The sequence below is a fragment of the Prionailurus bengalensis genome, chromosome B1 (assembly GCF_016509475.1).
Source record: "Prionailurus bengalensis isolate Pbe53 chromosome B1, Fcat_Pben_1.1_paternal_pri, whole genome shotgun sequence".
In the NCBI taxonomy this organism is placed as follows: Eukaryota; Metazoa; Chordata; class Mammalia; order Carnivora; family Felidae; genus Prionailurus; species Prionailurus bengalensis.
Window position 1 is genome coordinate 72,053,671 of NC_057344.1, and position 26,081 is coordinate 72,079,751.

Genomic DNA, 26,081 nt, shown 5'->3' on the forward strand with positions numbered 1-26,081 from the left:
TTTGTGTAGAATGACACATTTTATTGCACAAAGTATTTGAAATTGCTGAAGTTTCAAGCTTATTAAAGTACAAAATGAGATAATGATTATTATGTTAAGTGGTTTACCTTAAGGTGTAATTATTAGGGGACATTGAGGTTTTAATAGGAAAACCTTCTACGTACAATGTTACAATTCAGCTGAATTAATTTCTTTAATTCATTATTACAAAAATGAGTTAATAAAATTATTTACAGAATTGAATCAGAGCACCACAATGCTTACCTATATATATATACATATATTACATTAGGACTCTTGATGTATCATGACAACTCATAGAAAATTTTAAAAAACACAGACTGAGAAATCGATGCCTTCATAGATTTGGAGATGAGTTTAATCTGATTCATCACTGCTGAAGTAAGAGCTGTCACAATATTCAGCCGTGTAAAGGAATTTATGAATAATTGGGTTCATCTTCGGTATCCAGTGTCGGGGAACCAGATATGTTGAAAGATTAAATAAATCTACAAACACCTTGTACCTGTCACTGGAAAAACACAAATATACAGATGTAGATTCATTGGCATGAAATATTTAAAATTTTTCAACAAAAAAATTTCATGATTTTTTGCCATAATTAGTATTTAATATTATGTTTATATATTATAAATTACATTTTGTGTATTATATATAATATATACATATATATAATTAAGGAGTATAATCATTAAGATGGCCTTATTTTCATTCCATATCCAAAGTTCATGCCATAAAACAGTATTACATGTTTCGTTGATCCTGACCAAGTTGGTTCAGATTAAAACCTAGAGTCTTATGATTGTCATGCTACCTTCATAAAGATAAGGGTGTGTTCTTGTGTCTGACTTTTAAAGGAGGGTATGCAAAATTTTTAAAAATGAAAACACACAAAATTCTTAGTTGTTCATCAGAAAATATTTTCCACCTGCCAAATAGCTGTCAAGTAACTGACATGAATGGATTAATAAATTGAAGTACCATCTTAGATTCATAATAAATGTCTATAAATGTGGTTTTAACATTTACAATAGCTCTTGTGTGTGTCAAACATTTTAACTGTTGCAGTTTTACAGCAGAAGAACATTTGCCTTTGAGGTCAAATTAGAGTTCAAGCTCTGCTCTGTCACTTGCAACTCGTGTGATCTTGGACAAGTTGTCTAAACCTCAGTGTCTTGGTCCCTAACTCTGTAAAATAAAAACTACAATCCCTTCCTCTGACTGGGCTTTTGTAAAGACATAATGAGATCATGACACGCTAGAAATGCTAGTTGTGTTAATTATTCCCACCACCCACTGATGTGGGGGTTCATGTCCTATAGGCAATCATGTTCTGTTTCATGCTTAGAGAATGTATCCCCAGGGAAAGAGAAGGTATTGTAAGGACTGAAAATTCAAACCTATGAATCTTATAAATCTTTTAGTCTAGAGTTTATTCCTAGGGAAAGTGAAAATTTATAAAAATGATGAAAAATTGAGCATGCATGTTTTATAACTTGTCAATCTGAAATTGGGATAGGGATGAATAGGGATGAAAGCCATGTACAATATAAAGAATTTGGGGGACTAAATGTGAATATCTATTTATTCTGGAGCTGATTCTCCTTTCCCAAAGAGCTTTGCAAGTTTCCCTGTTTTCATATATGTCTATCTCTATATCCATCTATAATATTGTGAACATTAAGTGAGTTAAGAACACAGATGTCCTAGAAATCTCTCTAGCATGTTTTAAGTGCTAAATAAATACTGACCCCTTTTCTTGTAAATACTCTCTGGGCACTCTCTGGAGTAGATGGAAATAGTTTTTAGAAAATAGTCATACCAGGGAACAAACTATTTTTTCACTGTGTCATTCACCTGGGCATGAGGACATTAGTGGAATGAATGATAAGTGTTTGAGTCTAGTCCAAACTTGGGCCAGAATGAGTTGAAAACATTCCTATGTGGATGAACTCCCTCATATCTTCACAGGTCATGCAGCCACTGGTACCTTGCCCCATCTCATCTCAGGATGAACTTCCAGGACTAAGGATTTTTACAACAACCTCTCTAATAGGAATACCTTAATCTAGCCAGCATGAATGTGTTGTCAGCGGTTCAGATGGGAGCAAGTATGAATCACATTTCCTAGGTAATGCACATGTATGCGGAGAAACAAAAAATCAGTGACTTCCACCAAGAAAAGCAGGTGAATTTCCCCAGCTTACCTGACTGTTGAGCGCAGATACTGATAACCAGAGGACCCACCAGTGCCAGCTTTGCTGCCCAGCATTCTGTGCACCATGCACACGTGGTTATCTAGGCAAACACACAAATTAACTCCATGGATATTTTTCTGCCTTTAGTTCCACAATGGTCTAAAAACAAGGGGTTGGTAATGATTACTGCTTCTGAGAAAAGGTTCACACCTTATCATCACTTAGCCATATGGAAGGTTTACGTGTGAGAGCCAGATGAAACCTGTAGGTTGCCTGGCACCCCACTTGGTTCAGGTTACATGCATATGACTCCATCCATCATTATGTTTACCCTGCGAACACAATAGGGAGGCTTAGGGCCGCATTATGACTTTCAGGAGCCCTTGCCACTTTTGTCTTCACGCATGGGTCCCTTCTTCCATGAAACACACACACACACACACAAACACACACACACACATACACACACACACACACACACACATATATATGTGTGTATATATACGTATATATGTACATATATACGTATATATACACACATGCACATATGCCTATATATATGAACATATACATATGTATATATGTGCATGTGTATAAAATTATATTTTAAAATTGTGTTGGCTTAAAGCTGAGTAAGTTGTGGTTATATATTAAGACACTTTTTTTTAACCTATAGTTAATTTTTTCTTCTGATTATTAAATAATACATTTTCATGGGCCCCTAAAGGTACTCTGGGCCCTAGGTGTTGTGTCTGCTCTGTGTACCAGGTAAATGGCCCTGGAAGAGAGTAATTGGGCTGATTTGAAAAATAAATAAATAAATAAATAACTCGGGCTGATGTAAAAAAAAAAACAAACCTCATTCCCACACAAATGAGGAAAGAAAAGATAGTGGGAACAAGAGCAGACAGAGAAAAGGAGTAAAGAAACAGGATGGGGAAAAGGATTATCAAGGCTGGGTGGTAGTGTTGGGAGGTGTGGGCAGACTTACATCTCCATTTGGTCATGAGTGCATCTATGTCCATGAGAGAAGTCAGCAACTGAAAAGGGACCTGGAATCTAGGCTCTTCCCTAAAGGAGAAATAATAAGTCTATTGAAGCAAATCCAGGGTGTTCAGAGGGGCAGGAGTTTTCTAATCTGTTGGCCCCAGAAACAAATGTGAACTTTGCCTCTTAAGAGCTGTAGCAGCTCTGGATTACTGTCTCAGTCTTAGTTTCTTCATCTCAAAAATGAAGATACTACTGCTCATCTTACAGCATTTGTGTAAAGAGTCTAGAATATTCCATATAATGTACATGAAGTAACCAGTCAGAGTCACAGCTAACATTGATTCTTATTAAATGGTAAATATACACTATCTCAGATTCACCAGCTAATACCACTCAAAAACTTCTTCTGGGCAAAGATATTAAAACATAAAAACAAAAACTGCCCTTTATTTCCTCTAATCTGTATGTTTTGTCCTTTCTTCTAATCATTCAACAAATCTCAGTACATTTTCTGCTTCCAAGGCGTGAACTTGAATGGCACAGATTTAGTAGGGATTTAGGAAAAGAGTCAAAAGATTTTATTGATATTTCTGAGGAAATGAATTTAAGAAGATTAAAAAAATCAAATAAATACAAGTAAGAGGCCCAGTAAACAGAGATTTTACTTTTGTTGCTGTTTTTAATGTTTGCTTGTGTGCTCTCCATCGTTCTGACACATTTAAGTTATGACACATGAAGATGAGGCCTTTATACACATGTTATGGGAGTAGGTGGACATTTAAGGGAAACCTCAAACACTTCAGACAGTGAAGACAATTTTACTTGAAATTGCAGGATAAAGAGAACAATTTATAAAGGTGTTTTCATTTTACCCACTTGTTTTTTTAATTTCATAAGATAGGAATAACTCTACAACCTTGTGTAATGATGGGACACATTTTATGACCGAGTTTCTGAGGTAGATTACACTTTGGCTTTTTAGGACACTTAACGTCATATGATGTATTGTGGAATTTAATTACAAAGATGTTTAATTAACTAGTGTGTGTATATATGTATATTTCTGCCCACTATAGGGATAAAATTATACTCATACTCTCTAAAAGAAAAAACTAGTGAACTTTTCACAATTATTTTCTAAGTTTTACCCCAAACTAAATGACTTTTTTAAACTATGATTGCAATTTATAAGCTCTATGCTTTAATGTTTATTTATTTTTGAGAGAGGGGAGAGACAGAGTGTGAGTGGGGGAGGGACAGAGAGAGAGGGAGACACAGAATCTGAAGCAGGCTTAAGACTTGAACTTACGAACCACAAGATCATGACCTGAGCCAAAGTCAGATGCTTAACCAACTGAGCCACCCAGGCACCTAAGCTTTATACTTTTTTTTTTATGCTCTAAATATTTATTAACAACATTTACGATAAAAAACATACAGAACATGTGAAGAAAACAGAAATAAATGGCATAGCTACATATTGGACTGACTGCTGAAAAAATAAGCTTTATACTTTTTGTGTTATCTGTATCCACTCCTCAATTTCTGCTTCTACTCTTCTAATTTGCTTTTACCTGTAAAAATATATCATCAAGGCCCCCTGAAGTGCTCTGTATGACAGTCTTCTTTCACCTGTAAGATACATAGCAAGTTTTAATTTAATGAGAAATTTAGGTCAGTCATATTAATTTTGGTCATCACCTTAAATAATTAAGTTTTAAATGTAAAGTTTTATTTAAATTTTTTATTCCTTAGATTTTATTTATTTTTTTTTAATTTTTTTTTTCAACGTTTATTTATTTTTGGGACAGAGAGAGACAGAGCATGAACGGGGGAGGGGCAGAGAGAGAGGGAGACACAGAATCCGAAACAGGCTCCAGGCTCTGAGCCATCAGCCCAGAGCCCGACACGGGGCTTGAACTCACAGACCGCGAGATCGTGACCTGGCTGAAGTCGGACGCTTAACCGACTGCGCCACCCAGGCGCCCCTTTATTCCTTAGATTTTAAAAAGCAAACATATATATACATACTTTAAATACATATGTAATACATATTATACATATACACACTTTAAATATATATGTAATATATATGCACTTTAAATTTTCAAAACCTTTAAATATCATATTAGGAAAACTTGATATAGAAAACACTTAACTTCCATGATAAAACAAATATATTTTTCAAGTCAAACCGTAAAATGACTTATTTTTAAAAAAGTTAAATAAGATTCATTCTGAGGTTCATTTGAAAGTAATTTTCTGATTCACTTAAAATCACTTAGATTACTTAAAATCACTCAGCTTCAAGGAGTACAACCCTTATATAAAATCTCATAGGGGTGCCTGGGTGGCTCAGTTGGTTAAGCATCTGACTTCAGCTCAGTCATGATCTCGCTGCTGGTGAGTTTCAGTCCTACATCTGGCTCTGTGCTGACAGCTCAGAGCCTGAAGCCTGCTTAGGATTCTGTGTCTCCCTGTCTCTCTCTCTGCCCCTCCCTCGTTCCCACTCTGTCTTTCTCTCTCTCTCTCTCTCAAAAGTAAAGTAAAACATTAAAACAAAATCTTATATGTGTGCTCTGATAAAAGGCTTTGCTCTATCGGCAGAAAAACAAAATTTTGCTATTCTTTACAGAGGTTTTATAGAAAACTGGGCCTAACAACATTTAAGTTTGCAGGATTTCATACTAATTTCATATACTGCTATGCCTTATACTAATGTTATAAAAATTAATATTTACTTCTATTCTGCCTATATATATATCACTTATATAAGTTTATAACTTGTAAGGCTTATAAGTACTTTATAATAAAAGGTCCAAATACAAATGAACACAAAAATTTTCAACATATAAAAGAGTTATATAATGAAAGTATTGATTATACTGGTCAATTGGTTTCAGAAAATAATAGCCCAATGTTAATTATGCCAGAGGGGCTAAATATGTGCTTTCCCTGGTCTGCTTGGGAAACTTCTTTCCTCTGGCAAGCCACCCCAGCCCTCACAGTAGTTATTCTTTTGGTCTCCTGCTGCTACTGTACTGTTTACAATTACACCGATTGTCTTCATTTCCATCCCTATTAGGCTGTGAACTAATTGCAAACTCATATTCAATTTCTCTTGGTATCCAGCGCGGCTGATGCATATTACGAAAGCTTCTGACTAAAGTCTTTAAGATGAACTGAGCATGTGAACTTCTTCATAAGGTTGTAACAGATAAAATGAACCCAGTTCTTGTTTCTGTAAGTGGAATATAAATTTTCATTTTATTTCCCCCACGTGAGGTTTGATATTTTGAGCTCACAGGCATACATTCCGGGGAAAGGATCCTTAGAATAAAATACCTTTACTGAGGAGATGTTCGTGACGTTTCTCATCAAATAAGGAGAGTAACACCTCTTTTTGTTTCCGAAATTCAGCCATTTGTTCCTCCTTTTCCTCCGATTCTTCCTTAGCCTTTAGGAGAAATATTGCATTAATATTCCCAAGAGAGATCATAGATTCTTATTTTGGAAAACATCTTTTGTGAGCAATAGACTCACCAGGAGCAGAAAGGGTATACTTGGAAAACTTACCGTAACATCTAATATCACAACAAATTATGACATGGGTCTTCTTGACACTCACTGGTTCTATCCTTTTATTTAAGTTTACGTGATTTGTTAACCTCATGAGAGATTTTCATCAATATCATGAGAAATGGACTCAGATTGGGCAAAACCGGAAGTAACTACGAGTAGTCGGTAATGATCTAATTTTAGACAACAGTTTTTTATCACAGGAAAGGAAATAAAGGAAAAGTTAAGAATTTCCAGTCAGAAAAACTATTAACTCTATTAATATTCTATACTCAGTATTTTATAAATATAATTTGTTAGATACTTTTCACCCGCAGATATTTGTTCATTTGATATCTATTGATTCATTTCAGGAAATTCTTACTCTTCTGCCTCCAACAAATGCTTTACTTACAACTTAATTAATTGAGCTGACACAAAAATTAGTTAACTCAATTATTTTCCATTTGTCTGAATGATGGCTCGTGTGGTAAGAACTTGTAGGCACATGATTGTCAGTTAATTATTCATTTATTTAGTAAATGTCATGCTAAGGTGATAGAGATAAGGTGAGTAAAAATTGAGTTTCTTGGGTGCTTGGGTGGCTCAGTTGGTTAAGTGTCTGACTCTTGGTTTTGGTTCAGGTCATGATATTACAATAGTGCATTTGAGCCCTGCATTGGGCTCTGTGCTGACAGTGAGGAGTCTGCTTGGGATTCTCTTTCTCTCCCTCTCTCTCTTTGCCCCTCACCTTCTCTCTCTCTCTCTCTCTCTCTCTCTCTCTCTCTCTCTCAAAATAAATAAATACACTTAAAAAAATCTAGTTCCCTGATCTCATGCGCATATTATCTGATGGGAATAAGACACACAAATAATCACCTTGGCATTACATTGCAAACATTGATAGTAGCATATAGGAGAAGCATAATGCCATGATAAATTATAGTAATGAGGAGGTCAGGGGAGATCTTTCTGAAGGAGTTTTCCTTGAGCCACAACCTGCAGAATGGGAAGGAGCCACCTGCGGAAGAATATTCCGAGCCCAGAGAAAAACATATAAAAAGACTGTGAAATGGTGGTAAATTCAAAGAACTAAATTCAACTTAAGGAAATTCAGTATGGTTGGACAACATGAAATCTGAAAACACCTTGAAGACTATGTTAAAGACGTTTATCTTCATTTTAAAAACAATAGGGAGACATGGGTTTCATGCAAAAGCAAAATGTGATCAGTTCTGCCCTTTGAGAAGATTGTTTCAACTGCAGTATGGAGAATAGATTGGGATGGAGTCATATTGGGGAGAAGTGTAGAATAGTTGAGAGAATATTATAAGTCCAGGTGAAAAGTAATAGCAGTTTGCACTTGATTGGTGGTGGTACATTCAATGGAGATATCTGAGAGCTATTTAGAAGGTAAAATTGGTAGGATTTGGTGATAACTTGAAGAAGTGATTGAGCAAGAGGGAGGTACCAAAGATCAATTGTACATTTCAGACTGGACAAACAAGATGGTTTATAAGAGAAAAACTTCTTCAACTTGTAGATGACTAAGTTGACATGAGAGAGGAAGGAAGAGAAAATTGTTTTTAAGTTTGGTTTTATCATTATGTTTTTGAGAGGACTAGGAGGAAATTATAAAGTAAGGTGTCAAATATGTCATTTGAAATGAAAGGAGATATCAATGCTGGAGATAAATGTTTGGGAGTTATTGGCATAGTAGTAACTATTGAAACAGTGGGTATAAATGAGTTCATCTAGGGAAAGAGTAGAGAGAGAATACAGGGGTCTAAGCCAATGCATTGTGAAATCCCACCACCCACAGGTCTGAGAAAGAAAAATGAGCCAATAAAGGAAACAAATCAAGACAATAGGGCCATAGAATTAAAGGAAGACCGAATGTTATGTACCAAATCCAAGGGGGAAAAATATTCAAGTAAGAGTAAGTAGTCATTATTATTGAATGCCACTAGGAGATCAAGTAAATTAAAAATGGCCATTGAATTTACATACCTAGAGGCCATCTGTGAATGATGGGACAAGAAGATAGACTGGTCTGGGTTGAGGATTAGACGAAAGGAAAAGAAATAATTATGCTAACTACTGTTCTAAATACCTTACCAATGTTAATCTAATTAAATGCTCATAATAACTCTACAAGGTAGATACTCTTATTTTCTGTTTTACTAGGTAGATACTCTTATTTTCTGTTTTACCATTAGTGAAAGTGAAGCAAAGGGAGGTTAAGTAACAGAAGAAGTTCAATGTTACAGTTATTAAGAGGTGAAGGTGGGACTTGAACCCATATAATGAGATTTCAACGTCCTTGCTGTAAGCACTACCTGATATGGCTTCTCCAGATACAGCCTTTCCAGACATAGAATTGAAATAATTCTTTCAAGAAATTTAGTAATGAAGAGAGGACGGTGGCGGAGGGGCTGTAGCTTGAGGGAAATGAGGAATCAACAGTATGTTTCTCAAGTGAAAGAAATTTGTAACTGACAGCAGTTAAGAAGGACCCAGGATATCTTTGGTTGACTGGTCTTTTGTGAGCCTACTTCTGTCTAGAATTGGTCATGATATGAAATTTTTGATAGAAGTAAAAAAGGTCTATTAATCTTATATATTTATCAAACACAAAATCTTGCCCAGAATGAACTTATTACTTTAATTTCTATTGTACATAAATAAAATAAAATCAACCATGTAATATATTTTGTGTAGATGCATTTGTGAAAGAAAAAGAATATAAGAAAAATGAACGTTTAAAAGAAAATTAGGGATTTGTTAAATAAAATTTTCAATACTTCATCTGTAGTAAATATATTTACTTATGGCATCATAAGTACCTGAATTCTTGTGAATTCTTCTTCCAGGCCCTTGAGAATGTTGTTTTCAAGCTTTCCCCAGAAGTTAAATCCATGTGGCTCTAAACCTGGTGTTCTTTCCAGCCACGCCTGAAGTATTATTTTTTTAAGTAAATATATTATAAAATTTCAAATATATAAAATACATTGTACTTAACATCTATGAACTTGAAATAGGAAGTATGTCATAAGTTTTTTTGTATATAAATATTTCTCTTTCCCTTAAATTTATTCATTTAATGAATAGCAATTTATTACATTTCATTTCTTAATCTTTAAAGCAATCATATTAATAATGTTTACTCTGTATTTATTAAGAAATGTGTTATTACAGAAATTCCAATTTTGTTCTATAAGTCTATGAACATATCTAAATGTTGTTTTAATGAAGTCTTCTGGTTTATTCTCAAAATACCTTATGTCTTAGGATATGAAGGAATTATGACATGCATATCATATGATCTCTTCTAAATGTAGGAGCATGGTATCTAGGCAACTTTGAAATCTGAAATCAACTAAACACTCAGCTATTTTAAGAGTCCACAAACCTTTTTTTTTTTTTTTTTTTGCATATACAAGACTTTTTAATGTAGAAATGAAACAAAATTTGTGCACCTATGGATCCTCATCTGACCTATTTTTGGTTTTGAAATTAACTTTGTGACTCTTTCCCTCCGTATCTTTATGAGCTGTTATTTGGAGTTATATATACTATATTAACCTAAGTCCACATTTACAATACCCAGGGGATCCGTGTGCAAAGTATAAGTCACTAAAAGAAATTTTTAATTTGCAAAGGAAAAACCCTTGTGAAGGAAATCAAGACCATATAATCTTTATTTAATAATTTACTTGTGAAAAAACAGTAATCCCTCAAGACCTTTTATAGACCCATGGGGAATTAAGATATGAAAGGAACAAATTCTGAAGATTATACTCTTAGTAATTTAGTTTAATTGAGAAAAACACACAACTTGTGGAACTTTTCAATAATGGAATATTTTAGAGAATAAAGCTCACTGAATAATTAACTACACTCGGTGTTAAAATCAGCTAGTTAAATGTTGTTTAGCAGGGTTGTTTAAAGGAATCATTTTATAAGATAAGAAGGCGATTAAATATTAACATAGAGTTGTTATATAAATATTTCTGAAATTCTCAAGGGAGTTCTTAATAGTTTAAATATTTCAATTACTTGAGTTGAAGCATTCCTTTAAAGTCTTTCTGTTCTTATTTACCATGAATGTGACAAAACCTTTGAGTTTTAAAACTTCCATGTAGCAGAAGCGCAATTAACAAGATGTGGGGAGTTAGACTTTAGAGACAGTATTTGAGCATGTACCTCCACTAGTTGAAGTAGTGTTTTTTCCTGCTCGGATTTAAGTAGCAGTTCATTATCTTCTCCTCTGAAGTTATCACGATAATGTCTTCTGTTGTAAGGGACCCTCAAACTCTGAAGAACACCTATCTTGTTTTCTAACAGTCGGAATTGCAAACTCTGGAAGCCTGAGGCTGGAGACAAGTACTCTCTTTGAGAATAAAAGGAGGAAGGGAAGAGAAAAGAAAGATGACAGGAGTTGACATTGTAAATCACTGTAATGCTTTCTTCTGTTGTGAAAGATCCTTAGTTTTACTCTCTTGGACATCACCGAGAACACATAACTGCCTAGAGTTGGACCTGGGGTTTGATCCTCCCAAAGAAAGAAAATTGAGCTACCTAAACATCACTGTTGCTGTCAGTTAATCAATTTAAAGACGGCATGTTTATATCGTTTGGGAAATGGCATATATGTGTGTGTGTATATATATATATATACACACACACATATAGATACATATATGTTTATGTGTTTGTGTACAAATTTGTTTCCTAAGGTAAAGACAGGTGTACATTGAACAGTATTTTTATTCTATAGTGCTGAAAGATTCTTTATAAATATTATTTAATCCCTCTTAAAATTTATATTCTTGGATGTTATTATTGATCTCACTACCTAGTATTAAGTATACCAACGAGATCCTACCAGTAAAACAAATGAGATAATGCCTCACACAAAACAGGCAATCAAAAAATGTTCTTACTCCCACCCCACAACCACCCAAACGCTTCTATCCTTCTAAGCTTCCTTCATCTAATTGGTTGTAAGTCTTCAAATTTTTAAATCCACCACAAGGGATTTTTAAACCCCTGACTGTCACACGTGTTGGAGACAGCCTATTACATCATTAAATTCACCTGGTACTCTTAAAGAAAATCTCTTCTCAAATGTTGGCATGAAAAAAGCCTTTTAAAAAGTACAAATATGGCTTTGCCCGCCTGGAAATGCACAGCTAAAATTTATAGTTCAATTCATAACTTAAACTGACAGGTTTGCTGACAGGCATCCCATCAACTCTTGTTTCTCTTTTATTTTTAGTTTTTAATTTCTTTTTAATTTAGTTGTATGTATTGTCTCAGCCACGTTAGCCATTTTGATAAGTTGTCCAAAATTCATTGCAGTGGCTTCTTGGCCTTTTGCCTAAGATCAAGTGCAACGTTCTTTTGAGATAAAAACAGGGCACAAAAAATGAATTGAAATCAAGCAATCATAATATTATGTCCATATGTAAAAGTGAGTGATGAATGATTTTTAATAACTTCTCAAATGCTTTGAGATTAAGATCCCCGCATGTTTATAGTGACACAGGGTCAGGAGGACAGGCTTCTTACTCAAAGAGCACATAGCACACATGTTCTCTTCTTACCCCACTGGAATGGAAAGGTAAACCGCGCTGCATTATTACAAAGCCACATGTACACACCTGAAATCATTGAAGTCCAAGGCTGTCATCGTTTCCAGAACAGAAAATTGCTGCACCAGTAGCTTAAGGATCACTGCCACTCGGTGCATTCGAGTAACAACCTTAAGCATGTTCCTTTCATCCCTAACCTGAGAGTTAAGAAATGAAACATTGAGTAATCGGTTCTGATTTCTAGAAGATACAAGATAGACTACAAACCACAGTGCATTCCTATTAACTTTCTATTTTATTTTTTTTTTAATTTTTTTTCAACGTTTATTTATTTTGGGGACAGAGAGAGACAGAGCATGAACGGGGGAAGGGCAGAGAGAGAGGGAGACACAGAATCGGAAACAGGCTCCAGGCTCTGAGCCATTAGCCCAGAGCCTGATGCGGGGCTCGAACTCATGGACCGCGAGATCATGACCTGGCTGAAGTCGGACGCTTAACCGACTGCGCCACCCAGGCGCCCCAACTTTCTCTCTAATTTAAAGAGGAACACTGGAGTTAACATTTGCCATCCATATATATTGAATATGAATAGCAACTATAAGTTGTGTGCAAAGATTGTGTGCAAAATTGGAATCGGTAGTCTTTTTATTTCAACGTTTATTTATTTTTGAGACACAGAGACAGACTGTGAGTGGAGGAGGTGAAAAGAGAGATGGAGACACAGATTCCTAAGCAGACTCCAGGCTCTGAGCTGTCAGCACAGAGCCCAACGTGGGGCTTGAACCCACAAACCATGAGATCGTGACCTGAGCCGAAGTTGGACGCTCAACCGACTGAGCCACCCAGGCACTTCCATTAGTCTTTCTTTAAAATAGAAAATTATATGGAAGCAAGTGAGAAGTCAATTTTGGAACCCAATGTCCAATGATTTCAAAGTAAATTTCTCTCTTAGTTTGTTTCTAGAAATACAGGTCAAAGAAACATGGACACTTCTGTGTTAGGGTTAAGCAACACCTTGACAAATCTGCTCTTTACTGAGGGCCCAGAAGTTGCCTTTAACATAAATGGGAATTGTATACATATGTGTAGGAAGAGTACTGTCTGTGCAGAGTTCTCTAGGAGCAGGGGCTCAAAGGCCAGGACCTCAGGCTGTGTGCTGCTTGGGGAAGGTGTGTGGGAGCAAGAGGCAGGCTGGGAGGTGGGGAAGTGCCCTTCAGCTCTGCTCTGCTCTCCTCCCACTCTTGAGCCTCTCCAGGCTTTCCCTCTGTATTCCCTTCTTCCTCTTCTCTTTTCTCTTTTTCTTTCTTCTACTACTCTCTTCCTGCCTCTTCCTTTCTTACTGTTTCACTTCCTCATCATTGTTCCTATCTTCCTACAGCAAATATTCATTACAAATACAATCCTGAGGGGCGCCTGGGTGGCTCAGTCGGTTAAGCATCCGACTTTGGCTCAGGTCATGATCTCACAGTTTGTGAGTTCAGGCCCCACATCGCTGTCTGTGCTGACAGCTCAGAGTGCCTAGAGCCTACTTTGGCTTCTGTGTCTCCCTCTCTCTCTGCCCTCCTTCCCTTGCTCATGCTTTCTCTCTCTCTCTCTCCCTCTGTCTCTGTCTCTCTCTCAAAAATAAACATTAAAAAAGAAAAGAAAAGAAATACAATCCTGATACCTTTTAACTAAAGGATCTATATTAGCTATATTGGCAATCTACCATCATACATAACAACTTTCTTCAAGGGGGAAAAAAATCAAGTTCTAAACAAGGGGCCTGAAACTGAAACTTGAAAGGACCCTTAGAGCCATGTGTAGCTGGAAGGCAGCAATGGCATGGGGAAAGTATCACTACATTCGTGTCCACTCAGAAAAGTTTTTTAAATGTTTCTGCTAAGTAATAATTCCCTCGTTAGTATTGTTTTTCTAATTAACAGTATTTTTCTACATTCTCCAAATATATATATATATATAAATCCAATATTGTGATATAATAACTCACATGGCCGTTCTGAAAGATCTCTCGGACAGAATCTAATTCCCAGAGGATTTGCTTAAACCAGAGTTCATAAGCTGCAACGAGAAAAATCATTGTCAATTGAAAAGTTATGGGACACTTCTTGACCAGAATCGCATGAAAGATATGGCTAACACATTGAAAAAGAAATAAAATGTCATTTAAAAATAATAAATGCCAATACAGCCTTATTTTATGCTAAAAATGCGTATCAGTCATAATGTTATCATAGCCTTCTTTTTTCGATGTTTTAATATGCCAGTCACTTTATCTGCAAGCTTCATATTCATTATTATTATTTTGATTTCTCTCAACAAATATGTTGTCTAGGTCTTTTAATATATAACACACAATCTAATTCTAACTTCCTGTTCAGATGCTGAAGGTGTGTGGAAAAGCAGTGATACTCAGCTCCATCTATAAACTGAGACATTAATGGCCACTAACCTAATGAATATGACAAAATTTTGGTTTCTAGAGGCTTAGAATATTATGGGAGGACAAGCTCATGAATGGTCTAAAACTTCATTATACTCTTCTGCTCCCCTCAGTACCTAGGACAGGGCTTGGCATAAGATAAACCATGGCTAATTATTTTATGAATAAATGAATTAAATAGCCAGTGTAGTTGTTACATGAGTATAGAATATCAATAATCCTAGAGATTCCTAGTGCATTCTATTTGGTGCTATTGTTTGGGTAAAGGGCATGTTTCTGTACTAATTACAGGAATCAAATTATAATTTTTTTTTTTAATTTTTTTTTCAACGTTTATTTATTTTTGGGACAGAGAGAGACAGAGCATGAACGAGGGAGGGGCAGAGAGAGAGGGAGACACAGAATCGGAAACAGGCTCCAGGCTCTGAGCCATCAGCCCAGAGCCCGACGCGGGGCTCGAACTCATGGACCGCAAGATCGTGACCTGGCTGAAGTCGGACGCTTAACCGACTGTGCCACCCAGGCGCCCCTCAAATTATAATTTTAAATTATATTTAAGGAGACCTTCAGGGATTTAATTTTCATATTTGGACAAAGAACAAATCAAATATTTATTAATCGGTTTCTGTATCTTTTTTTCAAGTTTTATTTTGTGTGGCTTGTTCTGTGACCCACTGACCACATGTTGTAGCTGAAGGATGGAAGGAAAGTCTCCCTATCAAATAATGATACTTCCATTTTTTGGATGCTTATTATGTGCCATACCTTGGGCTAAGGGCTCAAGGCACATTAACTCATTTCGTCTTCACGAGAACTCTATGAACAAGAAGATAAAGTCATTCTCTCCATTTTATAAACAGAGAAGTAGAATCATTGGTCAAGACACCTGACCAAAGTCACACAATTTATAATAGTAGAGGTGGGATTCTAAACAATTTTCTGTCCCCAAATTTGTGCTACCCTGCCACAATTCCTCTTCTACTGATTTTGTCTTGGCCTAAGTCACCAATAAAAATGTAAACGTGAAAACAGGAGAAGTAACAACATATCAAGCCACTTATTTTCCATCTTTATTTTTTCACTCTGAGGACTTGCTCATTTTAACCAGCCAGTTAAACAACCATTTGAGGAAAAGATACAAAGAACTGGTAGGAAAAAGAAGCATGTTTAGAAATGGGGCACCGACTACCATGAGACATTGGTCATGGTCAGACATTCGACAATATTATGACACCAACAATCTTAGAGTAAATTTTAATATTCTGGGGCCATGGACCTCTTTAAGATACATATTCATGAAATTTTGAACACAATTTTAAGAGTTCAGGGACTTTCTAAACTCCCAAAGTCATGGATTCCTATGTTAAAAGCCACTGCCCAGAGGTAAGAAGTCTGGAGAGAATAAACATACATTTTAGGCAAATTTAACATTTACGTTTACTACCAGATTTATATACGATTGTGTAAAGTCACAATACATTTCAGTGATCTATTTCTTGAAAATAGTTTTTTAAAGTTCCAAGTTGAAAAATAGTAACTTGTTAGCTTGTAATGTTTTTGTGAATTACAAGGGACAGAAAGTTTCCTTGGATTTAGGAAAAAGAGAAAGTCCTCCCTGATCCAAATAACAGTAAAAAAAAAAAAAAAAAAAAACCATAAAGAAGACAGTTATAAACCCTAGAAGGATGCCTTATGAGAATTTACCTGGCAGTAAAATATTCTCAAGGATTTCTAACAGAAGGGATTTTTTAGTCTTTGGCCATCTTATAATTAAAAGAATTGTAGGTTTCCTCATTATTGTTGGGAAATGCCTGTGGAATAGTTACTGTCCAACCTTTTGTTCAACTTACCTTGATGAGTTATGATAAAAAGATGTTCGTCATGGATTTTATTTCCTTTTATTTCACTTTGAAGTTCTTGTGCGTTCAAAACCTTTTCCAACTTTAAACAAAAAATAGAAAGGCCAATTTTGTATAAACTTCCATACGATGGATAAATCATGGGGCTCTAATATATAGCATGGGGATTATAGTTAATAAACTGTTGCTAAGAGAGTAGGTCCTAAATGTCCTCACCACAAAGAGAAATGGTAATTATGTGACGCCATGCAGATGTTAGCTAGTGTTATGATGGTAATCATTTTGCAATATATGTGTGTCAAATTAACACGTTATATAATTCAAATTTACACAATGTTATACATCAGTTATATTTCAATAAGGCTAAAAAAAGATTTTAAAAAAGAAGGATTAATTTTGAAATTGTAAAACTTGTTTTATTTTTTTTTTTATTAATTTTAATAAGAAGTAGAATACAAGGGGCTCCTGGGTGGCTCAGTCAGTTGAGCATCCAACTTTGGCTCAGGTCATGATCTCGTGGGTTCATGAGTTCAAGCCCCACATTGTGCTTGCTGCACTGAAACTACTGTCAGGGTGAGTCCTTCAAATCCTCTGTCCCCCTCCTTCTGCCCCTCCCCCACTTGCATTCTCTCTTTCTCTTTCACTCTCTCTCTCAAAATTAAGTAAACATTAAAAAAAAAAAAGTAGGGGCGCCTGGGTGGCGCAGTCGGTTAAGCGTCCGACCTCAGCCAGGTCACGATCTCGCAGTCCGTGAGTTCGAGCCCCGCGTCGGGCTCTGGGCTGATGGCTCAGAGCCTGGAGCCTGTTTCCATTCTGTGTCTCCCTCTCTCTCTGCCCCTCCCCCGTTCATGCTCTGTCTCTCTCTGTCCCAAAAATAAATAAACGTTGGAAAAAAAAAAAATTAAAAAAAAAAAGTAGAATACGATACTGAAAAAAAATTCCTCAGTTCCCAAATTCTCAGGAAGCAATCTATTTTTTCAACAGTGCATGAGTCTTATAAAGAATGAGTTAAATTTATGATTTTTATTCTCTTCAGAAGAAAGAGAATAGGTAGGATAGAATAGAATTCGTAGGATTCTATCATAAAAATACCATTACACTCACTGAGAAATCATATCCCTCTGCCTCTTGAAATGAGTATGATAAAAATTTGGTCACTTGCTGAGCTCACTGTTCATCTTCCACTCTTTTGTTCCCTGAAGAGCCTATTCTAAGAAGATCTTAACATTCTTTATCAGCTCATCCTCAGCAACCCATCAATGAAAGCATCAAAGGGTCTAAATATTTCACTTCTTAAAAAATATGGAGGGAAAAGTGGGTGATGGGCATTGAGGAGGGCATTTGTTGGGATGAGCACTGGGTATTGTATGGAAACCAATCTGTCAATAAAGTCTATTAAAAAATATATATATATATAAGACAAACACGCTGTAAATTGACCCCAGACTTATTGCCAAAGACCTCATTTGTAATATCCCTCTTTCATTTACTAACGATTTCAAGAAAACATGTACCTTCAACATTTCTACTTTATGATAAAGGATTTAATAAATGATTTTTTCTGGATACATTCGCAATTACCTAGGCTGGGATTTAGTGACTATGCCTTATTTACACAAGTTGTGAAATGCCTGCCAGTTATCTACACTTTATCTTATCATTTACACTCTTCTGCTCAAGATAATGTCCTCTGCTTCTATTGTATCTCTGCCAGAGAGGTGAATTTTCACATATGAGTCTCTTGAATTATTCTTTAAAAAGCTGAAAAGGCATACATTCCGTGAAAAGGGATATCATTAGGTCCAGAAAACTTTTTGGTGACTGAGAGAAAAAAAACACAAAAAAATCCCAAAACATGAAAATGTCACTTTGTGGAATTTAGCACCTAACAATGGAGGCTGAACACTGTAAGGGCTCTCCCACTTACATGCAGGTAGTTTCCGTAGATAAGTCCTCCTTTGCTGGCTCTATTCACACCGGTTTGTGATTTGTCGTCTTCACTGCCTTCTATGGACAATTTTTTAAAAGCACATCTACAGATTAAATAAGTGAGGAGAAAACAGGAGATCTTGAGACAGCGTAATAACTAACAATATGAGTAGTCAAAATTCTCCTACTGTTTTTAAAGTTGATTTTCTAACAAGAGAATATGGGCGACAATTTTCAGTGCATTTGAAATTCAGAAATTGAAGCGTTCTTACTTGGCATTTCTAAGTGCCTAACCATACTTAAAATAGAGGTAAATACTCACCCAAAGTTGTTTCCTAAAAATGGGCACCCACTCATGGTGAAAATGTACCGTCTGAGAAGCTCCAAGTTTTGACTCTGAACAGGTGATATCACTGACCTTCCCAGATGTTCCACAGAGGCCTTTTATATATCCTCCTCGCTCTGCACCAGCCAATCAGTTAGTTCTCTCTCTGTGCTCTTAGGTAGGCTCTAGTTTCAACTGGCACAGAAGCTGAACTCTGTAAACTTTAGTGGGGATCTGTGTGGGGGCCAGTTTGTTTGCTAAAAAAAGTGAGTATTCTGCCAAACCAGGTCATTTGACTAGCTAAGTTCTGCTTTTATATCCAAAATAACAAACATTAAATAAAGCAATGGAGGCTATTTTTTTTAAAGACATTTAATTACTCTATTCCAATAAAACATTTGGCATTAAATTTTAGGATATATAATATAATGAGCTTGTAAAAAACAAGTTATTTATTCTCCCAGTCTCATATGTCTATATTCTTACGAGTGCTAAGCCAAAAGCTGAACTTGGGTGTCTCTGGGAGACGAAATTCATTATATGACAAAGGCAGGGTACATGCTCAAACCTCATTTCTGTCTCATGTTCCCTGGGCTTCTGGCCTGAATCTCATCTGAAAGTTACCAGCAGTTGGGTCATTTGTTGTATTGTATTGGACCTTAAATGGACATTGTTAATTTACTGCTTACCTGCAGCATAGCATTTGTAGGACACTGGGAGTCATCCACACTAGGGTACTTTATAGATCATGTAAAAACAGTAATAAAGTGCCCACAATTTTTTTTTTTAATTTTTTTTTTCAACGTTTATTTATTTTTGGGACAGAGAGAGACAGAGCATGAACGGGGGAGGGGCAGAGAGAGAGGGAGACACAGAATCGGAAACAGGCTCCAGGCTCTGAGCCATCAGCCCAGAGCCTGACGCGGGGCTCGAACTCATGGACCGCGAGATCGTGACCTGGCTGAAGTCGGACGCTTAACCGACTGCGCCACCCAGGCGCCCCAAGTGCCCACAATTTGAGACAATGTCGGTGATAAAATATTTTTCCCAGAAAACATTATTTATTTGTCCAAGTTCTAAACTATGGCTTTAAAAACTATTGAGCCAGGGTAGAAACTCCATCACCCTGTTCTTGGTACACCACTGCTACATGTTAAGAACTACATACACAGCCAGCATTTCCCATGTATTTAACCCTCAGAATGGTCATCTGATGTCAAATTCACCAAAATAATTAGACGTCAGATATTTCATTTTTAGTCTTGGCTCTGCCACTGATGAATTGTGTGCCGTGGGAAAAAGTGATTTAACTTCCATACATGATCAGCTACCAAATGGAAGTGGTTCAATACTCATCAGAATTCTGAAGGTCCCAATCCACCCTGAAATCTTGATTTTTATGACTATAATAAATTATAATGTTTAATGCAGCCTTACAGAAAGAGAAACAGCATGAACATGCCATGCCATAAAGAGAACTGGGAAATCAGCGAAACCATACCCTAAACCCCTCCTATTCCCTTTGGGTTTTTTACAGGTGACTCTGGCATTGCTCACACAGTGGGGAGGGGTTGTCTGCAAAAGAGGCAGAGCGCCCTTTCTTAGTGCCCTGCCCATGGTGTCCGGAAGCAGAAAATATTTAATAACTTCCCTTTCAACACATGGTTGTACAACTCGGTATGTGTTTACAAAGAATATCGGTAAATTATTTATTCGACTCTTTTAAGTCTCTTGGGTTGAGAAGCGTTCTTCCCTTAAAGGTGAACATACTAGTGAAAGAAATAAGGAGATGTTCTTTTCACTACAAATTAGAAAAAAGTAGATATTTTTGAAGCAACACCGTTTTCTTTTTTCTTTTTTCTTTTTTAAATAGGATTCCACTTGGGTTTTCTAAGTAGTGTCAATTCAGTGGTTAACCTTAGCAACCCAGGCACCAATTACTCAAGGATTTGAATTTAGTGCATCAGGGAAATTATAAATTAATTTAAGAAAAGCTTGTTTCCTTCAGCCAGGAAAGTAACCGACAATGCCTCAAATACATATATTCCCTTTAATTTTTGCAATCAAAACTGTTATAAAATATATGACTGGTTGTATATATATATATATATATATATATATATATATATATAAAATGTTGCCACTTGGAAACCAATTTCTCAATGTGATGTTTACCTCAGATTGAGAAATCTTTCTTCATGATCAGATGTAAAACCTCTATAACCAATATAGTCTTTGTTGCCCCAAGATATTTTATGTACAGATATTTTACACAGATCTCCCAGAAATACACTTTAACTCAAAGAATCAAATTTGGCGATGACATCCTCAGGCATTATAGCAGGTAACTACAGAACCTACTGGTACCAGGCAAGGATTTGTAGTAACTTCTAATCTCATTATACACCCATATGCATATAATTCTGTTGTACACATTAATTACAGAAGGGATACGTTAAAGGTAATATTGACAGATAAGCATGCTTAGAAGACATGAGTCATGACCAATTCTGGGCCTAAAACAGACTCTAGAAACCATCTAACCTGTTTTAGGAGTAAAAATACCTAAAACTTGAGCGATAAGATGACTTTTTTCCTCACATATGTCATAAAAAAATATTAAAAACAATTAAGACTACTAAAACCAAAACCTACATCTCTCGTTCTTCCCTTGTGATTTTAAAGGATAGGATATAGAGAAGTGAGCTTGTGAGATGAAACAGAGGCAAGAATTAGCAGGATCTGGCGTTGGGCGAAATTTAGAAAGTGAATAGGGATTTTCTTATTTCTTCAGTCATCACCGTATTGGTTTCCAAATAAAAGGCTATATGAACCTGTTAACCCATTATAGAATGTTCCATTTTATTCTTTCCCATAATCCTCATAGCTTAGAACTAGCCCTGCCCTGTACCCAACTGTTCACATTTTTCTTTGTCAACAAAGATTGTGGTAGACATAGAAACACTAAACCAAGAAGGGAGTTCTCATGGATAAATGCTCCAGCATCTCATTTTGCAGAAGATAATTCTGAAGGCACTCTGCACCCTTCTCCAACTATCCTGGAGGGATCCCAGTTATTTAGGGCATTGACCTCACAAATGAATCCTTTGGCTTTTCTTCTTTCCCTTCCTGTCTCACACTCCTGCTCTGTCATTATTATTCATGGGAATGTCTCCCAAATAAGTTCCCTCTGCTCAAGTCCCTGTCTCAGGCTCTGCTTTGGAGAAAGCCTAATTAATATATATAGATCCCCTAACTCATCATGAGATCTAATACATTTAAGAACTGAACAGTTACTTTTTGGTTTTTCAAAATATTTTTCCTTGCTAAGCACAGAAGGTTCTGTGAAAATAGCAGCCATTCAAGAAGTCTTTCATTTGGTCAGACAGAATGAATTACCTTTTATCGTATCATGTAGTCAATTGTTGTTGATGTTGCTTTGTTGTTGTTGTTAATGCTTGGATTGATTCTCATAGTTGGCAGTCTGAGGAAAATTAAAACTCTTTAGCCAGCATTTAAACTTAGTTATACAGTAGAAGCTTTTCAAAGTCAATCTCATAAAACTCAGGAACAGCCATCCGTAACTAATATTTGCTTATTATGACAGACCCAAGGAAAGGCAGACAAGAAACTACTAGGACACCTATTTCAAGGGAAGGGGTACTTGTGATGTTAAGGATCAATTAAGAGATTATTTCTTCCCCTGTGTGGATTTAGGATGACTAGTTTCCAAGGAGAAAAAAATATATATATTGGGAGATATATTTATGTAAGGTGACTCTAAGCCATTTTGTAGGTAAGAAAACTGTTGAGTCTCACACAGCAAAAAAGGATCAGAAAGGAGCCAGGCACCAGGTGACATTTTTGTTTTCCTGGCCTATGGAATGTGATCTTTGTGGAGAAATGCTTACAGATAAACTCATATTGTACTTCCATATTTTCCTAATTTTTTGAAAACCATGAATATTAGAAAAATAATTCCATTGATATTTCAAATGTAAGATGTAGCATTTTCAAACACAAGGTTTTAAAAACTGCTTTTGTCCACTATTGATGATATAATTTGTGGTAAAACTCCAATTGACATTTTAACATTTATTTCGTCCCCCAGGTCAAATTTGATATATTGCCGTTTGAAATTTGCCAAAAAGTCATGCTTTTTATTATAAAATTTTATAGAATATTTTTAGATTAGTGTACTATTTATAAGTGAGAATTCATTTTAAAATTATCTGAATAGGATGAATTGTACAGAAGCACTATGCTATAAATCTCCATAAATAAGTTTTGAAAGTATTAAGAACACATTTTAGGGGCACCTGGGTGGCTTAGTTGGTTCAGCGTCCAACTTAGGCTCAGGTCATGATCTGGCGGTCCGTGAGTTCGAGCCCCGCGTCGGGCTCTGTGCTGACAGCTCAGAGCCTGGAGCCTGTTTCAGATTCTGTGTCTCCCTCTCTCTCTGACCCTCCCCCGTTCATGCTCTGTCTCTCTCTGTCTCAAAAATAAAAGTTAAAGATTTTTTTTAAAAAAAAGAACACATTTTATAACTAACCAAATAAAATCAATGAAATGATGAAAAATCTTCATATAGCCCGATATACAGTTTGGATCATCTGAAATTTTTATTTTGGTAAGTCCAAACGGCTAAAAACCAGCAATTTCATATGGTTCATCTTATTATTACTAAAGTAATACTTAAAACCATCTTTAAAAATACTATTAAAGGGGGTTTCGAGTCAGGAAAATTTGCAAAATGCTCAAATAGACAAGTCTGTTCTTTGAAAAGGAAGAGGGAAGAAAATTCTGAGGCTACTAGAATAAACATATATTAAAGGCATTTTTTTCTACATTTATTATTTTTGAGAGACAGAGTGAGACAGAGTGTGTGCAGGGGAGGGGCAGAGAGAGAAGGAGACACAGAATCCAAAACAGGCTCCAGGCTCTGGGCTGTCAGCACAGAGCCTGACACGCAAAGGGCTTGAACTCATGAACCGTGAGATCATGACCTGAAGTTGGTCGCTTATCCAACTGAACCACCCAGGAGCCCCTGGAATAAACTTATAACTTTTAAACATTCAACAGAATTGACATAATGCCCTAATTTATTAGGAGAGAACCGAAGACTTCACACTCTTAGATTATGTAATTTTCAGATTTCATTCCCTCTCACTTTCCACCCAAACATTTTATAATAAATCCAAAGCATAGACACTAATTTCTGAGAATCTTCTAACTTCTCATTGCTTAGAGTAATCTCCCTGTCCCTCCACCTACTGAACTCTTACTCAGTCTTTAAAACACATTTCAGGGGCTCCTGGGTGGTTCAGTTGGTTAAGCATGTGACTTCAGCTCAGGTCATGATCTCACGGTCCACAAGTTCGAGCCCCACATCAGGCTGTGTGCTGACAGCTCAGAGCCTGGAGCCTGCCTTGGATTCTGTGTCTCCCTCTCACTCTGACCCTCCCCCATTCATTCTGTGTCTCTCTCTGTCTCAAAAATAGATAAATGTTAAAAAAATTTTTTTTTAATAAAATAAAATAAAAAAACACATTTCAAATAGCACTTCCCTCTATGATACCCTAGGTAACAGTAATTACTTCCTTTCCAGTGTTTCAACAACAAATTTTTATATTTAAATTCTTAGCATTTATCACATGTAATCATTATCCCTGGGTTTTCTGCCTGACTTGCTCGCTAGGCTTTATTGCCTCTAGACAAAGAGTACTGTGTGTTCCTCCCCCTTGAATCTTTTGTATGAAGCCAGGTAAACAGAGACACAACAACTTCTTGACGAAAGTGAATGTCATCTTTTCTTCACCTTTCTTTCAGCAGAGTCAAAGATGAATTTAAAAGTTCAGGTATCAAACAGAAGAGTGGCTTATTGACAATATTGAGAAACATGAGAAGGAAAAAACCTGGATAACCGATGAAGGCAGTCAATGAGCTTTGGTTTTAAAATTCTGAAGCTTCAGGGTGCCTGGGTGGCTCAGTCGGTTAAGTGTCTGACACTTGGTTTCAACTTAGGTGATGATCTCACGATTCACGGGTTCAAGCCCCATGTTGGGCTCTGCACTGACAGTGGGGAGCCTGCTTGGGATTCTCTCTTTCTCCCTCTCTCTCTCTGCCCCTCCCACATTCTCTTTCTCTCCCATTCTCTCTCTCAAAAATAAATAAACTTTAAAAAATCTTTAAAAATGTTCTTAAAAATAATAAAATAAAATTGTGAAGCTGCAGGTACTGTGTGTTGCATATTTCTACTTAATCTTTGCATACAGGCAGGTCAGTAAGTCAACAGTTTGCTAAGCAAACTCAGTAAAAGTTGTTCAGGTGCAGCTAACTATCTTCTGTGCCTTTTGAATTCTCATGAGGTCGAGATTAGATCGATCATTCCCCAATAATTGGCCAATTTTGTGAAATTCTTTGCACAAATGGATGCAGAAAATTCAATAAAGGATAAGAGAAAAGAACTATGTTTTTGTAACATCTATATGCCAGGCCTTATGCTAGAGTTGTTCTATAGGTTCATGAATTTAGTCATCTAAGAACTGTGACCACAGATGCTGGTAACTGACAGAGCCAGAATACAAATGGAGGTCGCTCTCTCTGAAGTCTTTTCTCTTTCTCCCACAGAAGCTGCCTTGTAACTCCCAACTGTTAGACTTCAATAACACATTGTGACAATAAGAGAAAATACATATTGGCCCTTGCCCCCAGTTCCCGGCACAGAGTTTTTGAAACCCTTTTAATTTCCTAAGTGATAAGAGCACTGGGAACATTTCTGGTTCTTATATTTGGTCTTTGACCCTGGTTCCTGATACCACTCTTAAAAACTTTGTAATTTCCTGTGTGAGAAGGAAGTCTTTCGTTCTATTGAGGCCACTCTGGGTGAGGTTTTGGATGGTTCCCGGATGAGCGATGGTCACCAGAAAGAACAAGTTATGATTAGAAGCTTGGAATTTTCAGCCCTGCCCCCCATTCTTCTGAGAAGGGAGAAGGGCTGAAAATGGAGTTAATGATTGATCATGTCTATGTGAGAGTCTCCATAAAAATCCTAGTAGTATGAGGTTAAGAGAGGTTCCAAGTTGGTGAACTAGTGGAAATGTGGGGAGAGTAGCACACTCAGAGAGGCCACAGAAGCTTGGCACCCTTCCCCAAATATCT

General features: G+C 36.4%; 1 protein-coding gene across 1 annotated transcript; it reads right to left on the reverse strand.

Annotated features, from left to right (window-relative positions):
- TDO2 (tryptophan 2,3-dioxygenase) lies at positions 1-19,035 on the reverse strand. Its single transcript, XM_043566805.1, has 12 exons — positions 18,918-19,035; positions 18,594-18,699; positions 16,658-16,748; positions 14,355-14,425; positions 12,434-12,561; positions 10,974-11,160; positions 9,614-9,721; positions 6,555-6,666; positions 4,784-4,841; positions 3,211-3,290; positions 2,229-2,319; positions 1-532 (listed from the first exon to the last, which is right to left on the reverse strand). The coding sequence occupies exons 1-12, from the start codon at positions 18,950-18,952 to the stop codon at positions 379-381; spliced, it is 1,221 nt and encodes a 406-aa protein (XP_043422740.1). The 5' UTR covers positions 18,953-19,035; the 3' UTR covers positions 1-378.
- Positions 19,036-26,081: the final 7,046 nt, after the last annotated feature.

Bases quoted from the DNA above. Each gene is read 5' to 3' on its own strand.
- TDO2 (XM_043566805.1), bottom strand. From the start codon at position 18,952: ATGAGTGGGTGCCCATTTTTAGGAAACAACTTTGG. The intron at 16,749-18,593 runs GTAAGTGGGAGA...TTTTGTTTAAAG, and splicing joins TCTACGGAAACTACCTGCAT to TTGGAAAAGGTTTTGAACGC. The intron at 2,320-3,210 runs GTAAGTCTGCCC...GTGTTTGCCTAG, and splicing joins ACTCATGACCAAATGGAGAT to ATAACCACGTGTGCATGGTG.